Here is a 12464-nt window from a genome sequence, read left to right as displayed (position 1 = left end):
GGGAGAGCAAGAGATGAAGACACTAAACAGATTCAGAAGGATGTGGGTTTAAGTAGGTACTGGGAGAGGAAGAAGCTTGCACAGGATAGAGTAGCATGGAGAGCTGCATCAGACCAGTCTCAGGACTGAAGACCACAACAACAACATGCATATTAAGAAGGTGGTATTCGTCATCTATATAAAGGGACTTATTATGCATATGGAATATGTAGACGTGGTTGACACGAATACGCTGTTCTGTGGAAAGGAGCAATTATGAATCGACGTACTTCATAGTGAGCCATCAGTTGAGAATGACGTAATAAGTCGAAATCGCGGTTGTGAATAAATACATCTCAGCCGGAAGATATTGTCATTTCTAAAAGTAAAAAGAAAATATTCAAATTGAATTACAGCACTGTAATAGAATTTTCCCTATCCAAAATTGCATGTTGTTTTCTCGCAGCCATCGTTTAGCACGAAATTCTTTTAACACGTAAGAATATTTGTTTTATGCCAGCAGACGACTATCTCACTGCTTTCAATTTCATCTTATCCTAGAAGCACTTACAACGTGAACCATATTCATGAAATCCGACGAGCTTTAGTTCCAGTTTATGTGCGACGGCAATAAACCGCCATTTATCTCACCCTACAGCAGGTCTTACGTGATATGTGACTAACGGAACTGGAGCCACGGGTCAAACCAAACGTATGACTGGCTGCCGAGCTCACTTGATTAATTTCCATCCTGAACGTCGTGGAACCAACGAAAGATGAACCTGTGAGCGTTAGCGTACGGCATACACCATTGCCTTAAGAAACACTACAGTACGTGAGATACAATTCTTACTCGTTCTAACTGAGAAGGCGACAAATCCGTCTGTATCCAAAACCGGAACATAATGTGTACCAGAACTAAAAAAGGCTCGTCTCACACTACAAAAAAGGCGAATATATCCTGAGCAGAGTTAGGGATGTAAGAGAAACAGACTAACTTTCTGGCTTATCTGATAGCTTCAAGAACATTTAAATCAAAACATCTTGATATAGTCGAAGTTTTTACTAGTTAGTATTAGCACTCATGTCATGTAATTTAAAGCGTCATCTCAAGTAAAGTGTGTCGCGTCGTATAACATGACACATGCCACGTTTACTAGGGCTGGCGAGTCTTCTGGATTTTGGGACAGGATCAGGGACTTATCCCACAAATTACAGGATGCACTGTGCCAACACCTTGCAGCTAAGACAGCTCACTGCGCTGGGGAAGTAGGGTTAACTTGAAGAAAGCGCGAGTATGTAAAGATGTTTTGATTTAAATGTCTTTGAAGCGGCCAGATAAGTCGAAAAGATACTTCCCTTCTGTTACATACCTTAACTCCGCCCACGACATATTCGACTTTTTCTTGCACTATGGTAAGAGCGTTTTTCATTCTGGTCCCCAGCTTTTACTGTACCATAATTTTGACATTAGTCCGCCACAGCTTGGCGACCGATGTAGATTTTCGTTGACGCGGGAGACGACTGATCCGGTACAGGTCTTTTTTTTATTTTCTTCCGTACCATGTTGCTTATATCGTGGCAACGAATAAAGCTTTCACAAACCGACAGGACAACCATTAATTACATGTATTTGTCTACCCTTAATTACGTGTATTTGTCTACCCTCTTACAGAATTTGAACCGATTCACACAAGTTTGAAACATATAAGTGGAACGCGTGAAAAAAAAACTCACAAAAACGTGTTTTTGCACTTAAAATACCAATGAAGCTAGATTTTTGAAAGCGAGTGTTCGACTTTAACGGAATGCACTTTTTATTTATTTGATCCACTTTATATCGTTTCCGCACATTCCGTTCGTATAAGAACAAATTTTACGTGCTGCATTTAGCTCAACTTTAAACCGTCAATATCTGGGCAATGGATAAAGATTATTCGATAAAATAATTCCTTATGACTTTTTCCTTTTAACTACCTTCGTGCAAAGTTTGGAACGATTCGTACAGGTTTAAAATATAGAACTGATGCGCGTCAAAAATCTCCCAGAAAAACTTGTTTTTTGGCACGTAAAATCCAAACGCAGCATGGTTTTTCAAACAGTTGAAACTGATTGTAGACCGGTGGACCATCAGTCTCGCTCCAGTCGGGGTGCTTGAAGTGTGGCTGTTTTTGCACTTAAAATCCGAACGGCGTACAGTACAAATAGTGCTATTAGCTGAGCGTTAATTCCAGCCCAAGTAAAATCTTTCGCGGAAGAAATTAATCGATTCGCTTTGCCTGGGCGTCAGCTCCGGTTCAAACCTTGCCTAATATACCGTAACATAGCTACAGTAAGAAGGATGTCAAATGGCTATACAAATGACCGCTGGTCCGGGCTGAACCGAAAACTTTTTACCCCACGTTCCTAGCTGAAATAGGAACCGAGCAACAAGATCCACCGAAACCGTAATTCTGCGCGTCGTCTTTTGTTACAGCGTTTGCCGCTAGGACTGTCTCAGAATTTTTGTTCCATCGATAAATCAGTCTCTCAAACTAACATGAAGAAAATGAGGAGCCAGGTCTAGGGGTCAGTTACTTAACGACATCCGGAATGTGGTCGTCGTTTCTGAAGTGGTGACGGGCCACATGTTTCCTTAGCGGTCCGAAGAGATGAGATTCACCTGGTGCAAAATCTGGTCTGTACGGGGGGTGTTCCAGTAGTGCCCATCGTAAACGCCAGAGCAAATCAGACACAACCGAGGCCGCTCGTGGCCGGGCGTTGTCGTGCAACAACAGGACACGTTTCCAAAGCCGTTATCTCCGAATCGTCTCCAGCTACTGTTCCAACGTGGCACAGTAACTGCCAGCATTCGCGGTCTCTCCATGGACGAGAGTGTAAACCAGCGGCACATGCAACGTGTCGCAAAAGACGGCGGCGACAACTTTCTTGGAGGATAACTTTATTTCGAACTTCTCGCGGAGGAAGAATAGGCTTGTATCGATGATACTGTTTGGCGTCACCTGGAAGCCTATCTAATTTGTGACGCGATTTATTCAACTGATATGAATGTAATGTAAACCAAGAAAGTAATTCCTGTAATATTATGAGGCATTTTACAAGTCTGATAAGAAGACTCTGAAAGGTGGCTACACTGAGCCACAGCGCCAGAGATTGCGCCAAAGAGTTTTATTCCGCCGCCTCCACTGGCAGCTCTTGTCGAGAAGTCGTGGTGGAGAGTGCTTGTCGAGATGTGGCAGTAGTCAGTGCTTGTTGAGAAGTAGTAGGAGTCAAGTGGTTGTTGAGATGTCGTCGTAGTGAGTGCTTGTGCAGATCTTGCTGAGAGGATATTGATAGCTGTGCTATTTGTGGCCATGTTGTATGCAATTGTTTGATGGGCTAGACAGCAGATGTTGTTCGAATGGACATATTGTAATGATCAGAGTGCTTTTCGTCAATATATATGAAGGTAAAAAAAAAATTCCTTTTTTTTTTCACTATGTCTTAAACAATGCTTCATCACAGGTTCAGTCAGCAAAGCATCTGGCTCGTGTTCTTGTATTAGAGTGTAATTTTGGTTTTCTTGCGCAATTATAGTATTTCTATTTTTTTAAATTACTTCAGTATAAATGGTATTTAAAATTTCTTGTCTTATTGAAGAAGAACCGTGCCAGATGTGTACGATGAATCACACTTCCACACACAGAACAGTTACACTTGTGCTTTGGTTTCGTACGTTTTATAGTTGCTGGGGACTTAATTAATTAATTGTGTTAACGAAAATTTTCTTTCATTCTTTGTTGTTATTCTATGCAGTCAGATTGCGTACTAAAACTAGTCAGGGCCAACCGTTTACGGGACTTCGTAATCGGACAGACAGCTACTAAATCAAAAAATTAAAATTATTTGCATTATATATAACTAAGCCCCCACGCAACTTCAAGAAGAATATAATAATTCCAATCCCAAAGAAAGCAGGTGTTGACAAATGTGAAAATTACCGAACTATCAGTTTAATAAGGCAAGGCTGCAAAATACTAACACGAATGGAAAAACTGGTAGAAGCCGACCTCGGGGAAGATCAGTTTGTATTCTGTAGAAATGGAACACGTGAGGTAATACTGACCTTACGACGTATCTTAGGAAATAGATTAAGGAAAGGCAAACCTACGTTTCTTGCACATCTAGTCTTAGAAAAAGCTTTTGACAATATTGACTGGAATACTCTCTTTCAAATTCTAAAGGTTGCAGGGGTAAAATACAGGGAGCGAAAGGCTATTTACAATTTGTATAGAAACCAGATGGCAGTTATAAGAGTCGAGGGGCATGAAAGGGAAGCAGTGGTTGAGAAGGCAGTGAGATAGGGTTGTAGCCTATCCCCGATGTTATTCAATCTGTATATTGAGCAAGCAGTAAAGGAAACAAAAGAAAAGTTCGGAGTAGGTATTAAAATCCATGGAGAAGAAATAAAAACTTTGAGGTTCGCCGATGACATTGTAATTCTGTCAGAGACAGCAAAGGACTTGGAAGAGCAGTTGAACGGAATGGACACTGTCTTGAAAGGAGGGTATAAGATGAACATCAACAAAAGCAAAACGAGGATAATGGACTGTAGTCGAATTAAGTCGGGTGATGCTGCGGGAATTAGATTAGGAAATGAGACACTTAAAGTAGTAAAGGAGTTTTGCTATTTGGGGAGCAAAATAACTGATAATGGTCGAAGTAGAGAGGATATATAATGTAGACTGGCAATGGCAAGGAATGCGTTTCTGAAGAAGAGAAATTTATTAACATCGTGTATAGATTTAAGTGTCAGGAAGTCGTTTCTGAAAGTATTTGTATGGAGTGCAGCCATGTATGGAAGTGAAACGTGGACGATAAATAGTTTAGACAAGAAGAGAATAGAAGCTTTCGAAATGTGGTGCTACAGAAGAATGCTGAAGATTAGATGGGTAGATCACATAACTAATGAGGAGGTATTGAATAGAATTGGGGAGAAGAGGAGTTTGTGGCACAACTTGACTAGAAGAAGGGATCGGTTGGTAGGACATCGAGGGATCACCAATTAAGTATTGGAGGGCAGCGTGGAGGGTAAAAATCGTAGAGGGAGACCAATAGATGAATACACTAAGCAGATTCAGAAGGATGTAGGCTGCAGTAGGTACTGGGAGATGAAGAAGCTTGCACAGGATAGAGTAGCATGGAGAGCTGCATCAAACCAGTCTCTGGACTGAAGACCACAACAACAACAATATTTTGTGACTAACATTGTCAATATTTTCCATTAATCGCAGAGATAAGGAATACGATATTTCAATACGTTCCATGGAAGCATGGAACTGCAAGTGTGATATATATACACAAGAGCCATGTCACTCGCCCCTGTTTGTTCTCTGCTTTTCGCCTGTTTGTTCTCTTTCGCCTGAAGGTCGATGTCTGTATGAGCTTTAAAGTTACAACATATTGTTAATTGGAAGTATCTTATGTTTCGTTTGAGAAATATTTCTCCCTCCAAGTGAAATTTATTTAAAAATGATAATAATAATATTGCAGTCGATTGCCCATCTCGCTTCGACTGTTTGGGTGACGCTGAGTCGGCCATTACGCATTCTAAAAGACTATTTCAGTGTTTGCGAGCTTTACTCGCAAAGAAAAATAATTCTAAGTGCTTTTATGAATTTTTACAGTCAGTTTTCAATATTCAAGTTAGTGAATATTTTTGATTACGAATCTTATTCAGAGATCTAACATTAAAATTAAATAACTTTCTGCCTACGTATTGAGAGTACGCCACGCTATGTATATTTAAGACGCATTTCCTTGCGCTCAAAATATGTTTCGTTCCAGAAACAATATTCACATTTTAAACTGCTACGTTACATTATCATTATTGTAGGTTGCGACCGACGCCTGCGCGCGATTTCAAACAACACGTAGCAATCGGCACTGACATAGACGAAATAACTAAATTAATTCCACAGCACAACAGATATGCAGAAAGGAGGTAATGGTACAGCTGATACTCTCTTCATCACGGGATCGAAAGAACTTGCCCCCCTTCTAACAGCCGTGTAGCGCAGTCTCTAGAGGAACGGAAGGTTCCAAATGATTGGAAAAGAGCACAGGTAGTCCCAGTTTTCTAGAAGGGTCGTCGAGCAGATGCGCGAAACTATAAGCCTATATCTCTGACATCGATCTGTTGTAGAATTTTAGAACATGGTTTTTGCTCGCGTATCATGTCGTTTCTGGAAACACAGAATCTACTCTGTAGGAATCAACATGGATTCCGGAAACAGCGATCGTGTGAGATCCAACTCACTTTATTTGTTCATGAGACCCAGTAAATTTTAGATACAGGCTCCCAGGTAGATGCCATTTTCCTTGACTTCCGGAAGGCGTTTGATACAGTTCCGCACTGTCGCCTGATAAAGTAAGAGCCTACGGAATATCAGACCACCTGTATGGTTGGACTGAAAAGTTTTTAGCAAACAGAACACAGCATGTTGTTCTCTATGGATAGACGTCTAGAGACGTTAAAGTAACCTCTGGCGTACCACACGGGAGTGTTATGGGACCATTGCGTTTCACAATATATATGTAAATAACCTAGTAGATAGTGTCGGAAGTTCCATGCTGCTTTTCGCGGATGATGCTGTAGTATACAGAGATGTTGCAGCATTAGAAAATTGCAGCGAAATGCAAGATGATCTGCAGCGGATAGGCACTTGGTGCAGGGAGTGGCAACTGGCCCTTAACATAGACAAATGTAATGTATTACGAATACATAGAAAGATGGATTCTTTATTTTATGATTATACGATAGCGGAACAAACACTCTTTGCAGTGACTTCTGTAAAATATCTGGGAGTATGCGTGCGGACGATTTGAAGTGGAATGATCATATAAAATTAATTGTTGGTAGGGCGGGTGCCAGGTTGAGATTCATTGGGAGATACCTTAGAAAATGTAGTCCATCAACAAAGGAGGTGGCTTACAAAACACTCGTTCGGCCTATACTTGAGTATTGCTCAATCAGTGTGAGATCCGTACCAGATCGGGTTGACAGAGGAGATAGTGAAGATCCAAAGGAGAGCGGCGCGATTCGTCACAGGGTTATTTGTTAAGCGTGATAGCGTTACGGAGATGTTTAGTAAACTTAAGTGGCAGCCTCTTCAAGAGAGTCGCTCTGCATCTCGGTGTAGCTTGCTGTCCAGGTTTCGAGAGGGTGCGTTTCTGGATGAGGTATCGAATGTATTGCTTCCCCCTACTTATACCTCCCGAGGAGATCGCGAATGTAATATTAGAGAGATTCGAGCGCGCACGGAGGGTTTCCGGCAGTCGTTTTTCCTGCGAACCATACGGGAGTGGAAGAGGAAAGGGAGGTAATGACAGTGGCACGTAAAGTGCCCTCCGCCACACACCGTTGGGTGGCTTGCGGAGTATAAATGTAGATGTAGATGTAGAGTCATGTGATCGAGACACGATTCGTGCCCTGTGACGATACGGTGCGGGAATGGAGGACCACCCTGCGCCTGATATCGCATCAGGTGGTGGAGAGTCCGTTTCCAACGGCTTGGCTCTGTTGCCGCCTGGGAGGTTGGGAGGTGCCCAGCGATAACAAGCCTTCCGCTAGTCCAGGCTGCCGTGGCGCGATATCTGCTACTCCGTTGGCGCAGCTGTGGAGTTGGTGCGTAGTCTGCCACTCGCGAATGCAATGGTCGTTTCGAGGGAACTATTCGACACGGCCCTAGTTGTCATCTCAAGAGCACCCACCTCGAAGCATGGTCTTTCCCTGTCTCGCCTATCCGTTCTGCCTTTATCAAATTCATGGCACCAAACACACACCTGTTTTTATGACACTATACTCATCCCGTAAACTTCCACTAGTTGCCGATGAAGTGCAACTGGCTAATGTTTTGTTCAAACGCTAAAAACCTACCTACACTTCGCTCTACAAACGCCGACCATCTTTCCGTCAACGCCTCCATCTTGAGACTGCGTATCAACACGCAGCGACACAGATACACAGGTACACACGTTCAACAATGGGCGCCGTTTGAAACCTTTTATCGTTTCTTGTACCGACACATTCACTTTAACTCGAACGGGGTATTTACACCTTACTTGCTGAACCAAAGTCTTAATTCTGCCTGCTCAACCAACAATAATGGTAAGGTCAGCTCAATGGTTTCTTACTGCCTTGTGACAACACAGCCCCACTACTTGCTACATCGCAAAGTAGAAAGACAACTTTGCACGTTTCTTAATATTAGTTGTACCATGTTAAAGCGAAACACCGAACAGTACTATACTTATTCGGGCTCGTATAACGAGAATGGAATAGATGGGAGAACCGATAGAGGTACTCCAGGTACCCTCCGCCACACACCGTCAGGTGGCTTGCGGAGTATGGATGTAGATGTAGATGTAGATGTAGATATATGACCAGGAGAAATTTAGAGGGCTTATCTACCCTTGAAGACGGAATTAGAGGTAAAATTCGCAAGCATAGCGTAAAGCGCAATTGCAGGGTTAGGCTCGCGATTGTTAGTCCGAGTTTGCAATAATCCCGTGTTTCGCTTGTCAGTCAAAGAAGCCTCCTTATCCTCCAAATAATAATAATTATTCTCCACATCTAATTCATAAATATGTAGTGGTTATCAAATGTTAATGTAACTTTGAAATTAAAATAATTTGTTAATCTTGCACCCAGCTATTATTGATACTTACAAGGTCATTGTCAGGCATTTCGCCATTATTAATACTTGCCAATCTGTTATTGTACATGATGATCCCTGAAGTTTTTAAATAGAATTAATTTATGAAATTCCTTCTTACAAGTTATTTAGTAGTGAACAGGACACAAGCAAACCCATTTTTATTAAATTCATTCTTAGTAACAATAAGCTTTAGCCGCTGCCGCTGCATGCTGCTGCGAACTGCTGTAAACCTCTTGGAAAAAGGTAGTCATCTAAAGAGGTGAGTGCAAAACTTAGGGCCAAAACGTAGACGCTAACACACCACAACATGTCATGTACTCTAATCAGTCAATTCCGTTGTACAAGCCAGATTCTGTACCACTTGCAAATTCTCATTCAAGTACGCAGTCAGAAAGCTTAACCAAATGTTAGTTTTACGTTTTTCATGTAACCATCTGATGAGGGTTTAAATGACAGTGAAACTGACGCCCATACAACACGCATATAGTGTTATGCGGGTTAGATTCCGATTACTGATAGCTCCGGGTGCTTATCGAGTCCATTTTCACAGACGATCATAGGCTTTATTTGTTGTAGGTACGTTCACTCGATACTTCAGGTTCAGTTGTCTGCTGTAATACGCCTTTCTCCCCTTCAGTTAAAGATTTACTATTTAATGTGTCTGGTACCTTATACATCCACATGCATCCTCTGCAAAGCACACTCAACTGCCTGGCAAATGGTTCATCGAACCACCTTCACACTAATTCTTCGCTATTCCACTCTCGAACAGCGCACGGAAAAAACGAATACCTGTATCTTTCCGTGCGAGCTCTGATTTCCCTTGTTTTATTATGATGATTGTTTCTCCCTATCTAGGTCGGCGTCAACAAAATATTCGTATTTTGTCATTCGGAGGACAATTTTGGTGCCTGAAATATCGTGAGAAGTTTCCGCCGAAACGAAAAACGGCTTTGTTTGAGTGGTGTCAAAAATGGTTCAAATGGCTCCGAGCACTATGGGACTTAAAATCTGCGGTCATCGGTCCCCTACACGTAGAACTAGTTAAACCTAACTAACATAAGGACATCACACACGTCCATGCCCGAGGCGGGATTTGAACCCGCGACCGTAGCAGTAGCGCGGTTCCGGACGGAAGCGCCTAGAACTGCTGGGCCACAGTTTGAGTGGTGTCCATCCCAAATCCTGTATCATGTCCGTGACACTTTCTCCCCTACTTCTCGATAACACAAAACGTGTTGTCTTTCTTTGAAATTTCTCGATGTAATCCGTCAATCCTATCTGGTAAGGATCCCATACCGATCAGCAGTACTCCAAAAGAGGACGGACAAGTGTAATGTAAGCAGTCTAGCAGATCTGTTACATTTTATCTAAGTGTTCTGCAAATAAAACGCAGTCTTTGGTTTGACTTCCCCACAACATTTTCTATGTGATCTTTCCAATTTAAATTGTTCGTAATTGTAATTACTAGGTGTTTAGTTAAATTTACCGCATTTAGATTTGAATGATGTATCGTGTAACCGAAGTCTAACGGATTTCTTTTAGCACTCATGAGATTGAGCTCACGCTCTTCGTTATTTGCGATCAATTGCCAATTTTTGCACCATACAGATATCTTTTCTAAATCGTTTTGCAGTTTGTTTTGATTTTCTTATGACTTTACAAGACGATAAACGTCAGCATCATCTGCAAACAGGCTAAGACGGCTGCTCGGATTCTCTCCCAAATCCTTTACATAGATATGGAACGGCAGAGGGCCTATAACACTACCTTGGGGGACGCCAGAAATCACTTTTGTTTTAGTCAACGACTTTCCGTCAATTGTTTAGAACTGTGACGTCTCTGACAGGAAATCACGAATCTAGTCACATAACTGAGACGATATTCCATAAGCATGCAATTTAACTAGAAGCTGCTTGTGTGGTACAGTGTCAGAAGCGTTCTGAAAATCTAGAAATACGGAATAAGTTTGAAATCCCTTCTCAGTAACACTCAACACTTCGTATGAGTAAAGAGCTAGTTACGTTTCACAAGAACGATGTTTTCTAAATCCGTGTTGACTGTGTGTCAGTAGACCGTTCTCATAACGTTCGAACATAATATATGTTCCAAAATCGTGCTGCATATCGAAGTTGATGATATGGGCTTGTAATTTAGTAGATTACTTGTCCTATTGCCTTTCTTGAATATTGATGTGACCTGTGCAACTTTCCTGTCTTTGGGTACGGATCTTTCGTTGAGTGAGCGATTGTATATCGTACTTAAGTATGGAGCTATTGCATCAGCATACTCTGAATCGGTGTACAGCCTGGACGAGAAGACCTGCTTTTGTTACCGTGTTTAAGGCGTTTCACTATTCGGAGGACATACGTTACTCTGCATGTTAATATATTCTTTTATACGTAATTTTAAGACGACACTGTGAGCTCAGAATGAATCTACCACTATGCAGAGGAATCGACGCTTGTCTGAAACTTCTTGTCGTGTTGAAAGTATTTGTCGGACTGGGATTCGAACATTGGACCTCGCCCCACGCTGGCAACGCTCTTCCTGGCCCAGAAATCAGGGCACGCCTCACGCCACAGGAAGTATCCGGGTTCGAATCACGGTACGGGCATTTAGTTTTAATCTCGCAGGAAGAGACGTAGTACTGTTGTATATGCCCCGATTCCTGTCATAGTTTTGTGACAGCATCGCTATATAAGCTTGCTTAACGAAGTCTGTGTATTGACTGTGGGAGCAATATTTTCTCTGTGGTGTAATTTTAGGTACCTCGATAAAAACGATAGTAAAATAAAATACAATAAAAAATATCTGGGGATATTACTGGTTCTGGAAAGGTCGGTATCAGGCATACAGTTTTAGCTTTTCAAACGTGATCGAGACGCCATGTCTTCCACCAACACCGAAACTAGATTATCCTCCGCAGGATGTTTCTTTGACGTACCTGTTTCCTCGTCATGTCTTCGCAAAAGGCGACGGAACGCTACTGATTTTCACCACACCGCGCACGAGAAAGATCAGTTCTGACGGGCAGCAACGTACAACGGAGCGACACTCGGATGCTGTCTGTACAACGCCCGCTGCTCAACGCTGAAGCACTGGAGATCGTCTCCCGAGTCCCTGACGCTGCGCGTATTACGTCAGGCTGCGGCAAGGCCAGACAGAATAACCGCACAGTTATGTAACGCCGCCGTGAGCGATAATTCTGAGATAGAGCTGGAACTAATGATAAGGTGTATGACGAGCAGAAACGAGTTGTATTTTCTGCGATAATCTGTGCGGTCTTTGCGACTGGTCAGGCAGCATTCTCAATATTAATAAAGAAATATACACAGTGCTACAAGTTCACTGCTGACGTCCATTTATACGCAGCAGTGTTGAGATTCGTGCCGAACGCGCCCTAAGCAAGCCGCAACGAGACGTTCAGCTGTCGGAAACACCTGAAACTCGTGGTTTCAGCAGTTAACCTGTCTCTTAGCTGCTCGCAGTTTCCACTTCCAAGAGTTTCCTCCAGCTTCGGGCAACCGGCAGTGAGTAGCTTTAGGATTAGACACTGTGTCGTGACAAGCTTTATTGCTGTCCAGTGAACACCAAGAAATACACTAAATCCAATGAATGACACTGGGGATGCCATATTCCTCAGTGCGATATTTCACGAGAATTGGAAAGAAGTCTCCAGTATTAACCCTGTTACTCCCTCGCTTCGAGAGATAATTCACTCCGTCCTATTGAAAAGTTAAATGAATAAATAAGTAATAAAGAAACAGGTTCTTCTCTTAAGCA

The 12464-nt window shown here is 42.3% G+C and overlaps 2 protein-coding genes across 2 annotated transcripts in view; one reads left to right on the top strand and one right to left on the bottom strand.

Moving 5' to 3' along the window:
• The window catches only part of LOC124544701 (UDP-glucosyltransferase 2-like), a 73762-nt gene extending 61961 nt beyond the window's left edge, over positions 1-11801 (bottom strand). Inside the window, exon 1 of the mRNA XM_047123340.1 lies at positions 11626-11801. Within this exon, the coding sequence (XP_046979296.1) occupies positions 11626-11640 (15 nt within the window). The 5' untranslated portion in view covers positions 11641-11801. The remainder of the gene's footprint in view (positions 1-11625) is intronic.
• Positions 11802-12035: 234 nt separating this feature from the next.
• LOC124544802 (UDP-glucosyltransferase 2-like) overlaps positions 12036-12464 on the top strand; it is a 130535-nt gene continuing 130106 nt past the window's right edge. Inside the window, exon 1 of the mRNA XM_047123487.1 lies at positions 12036-12211. The gene's annotated coding sequence lies outside the window, so the exon portion shown is untranslated. The remainder of the gene's footprint in view (positions 12212-12464) is intronic.

Source organism: Schistocerca americana, chromosome 8 (genome assembly GCF_021461395.2).
Source record: "Schistocerca americana isolate TAMUIC-IGC-003095 chromosome 8, iqSchAmer2.1, whole genome shotgun sequence".
Lineage (NCBI taxonomy): Eukaryota > Metazoa > Arthropoda > Insecta > Orthoptera > Acrididae > Schistocerca > Schistocerca americana.
Note: the sequence above shows the minus strand (reverse complement) of the source record. Positions and strands in the feature narration are given on the sequence as shown.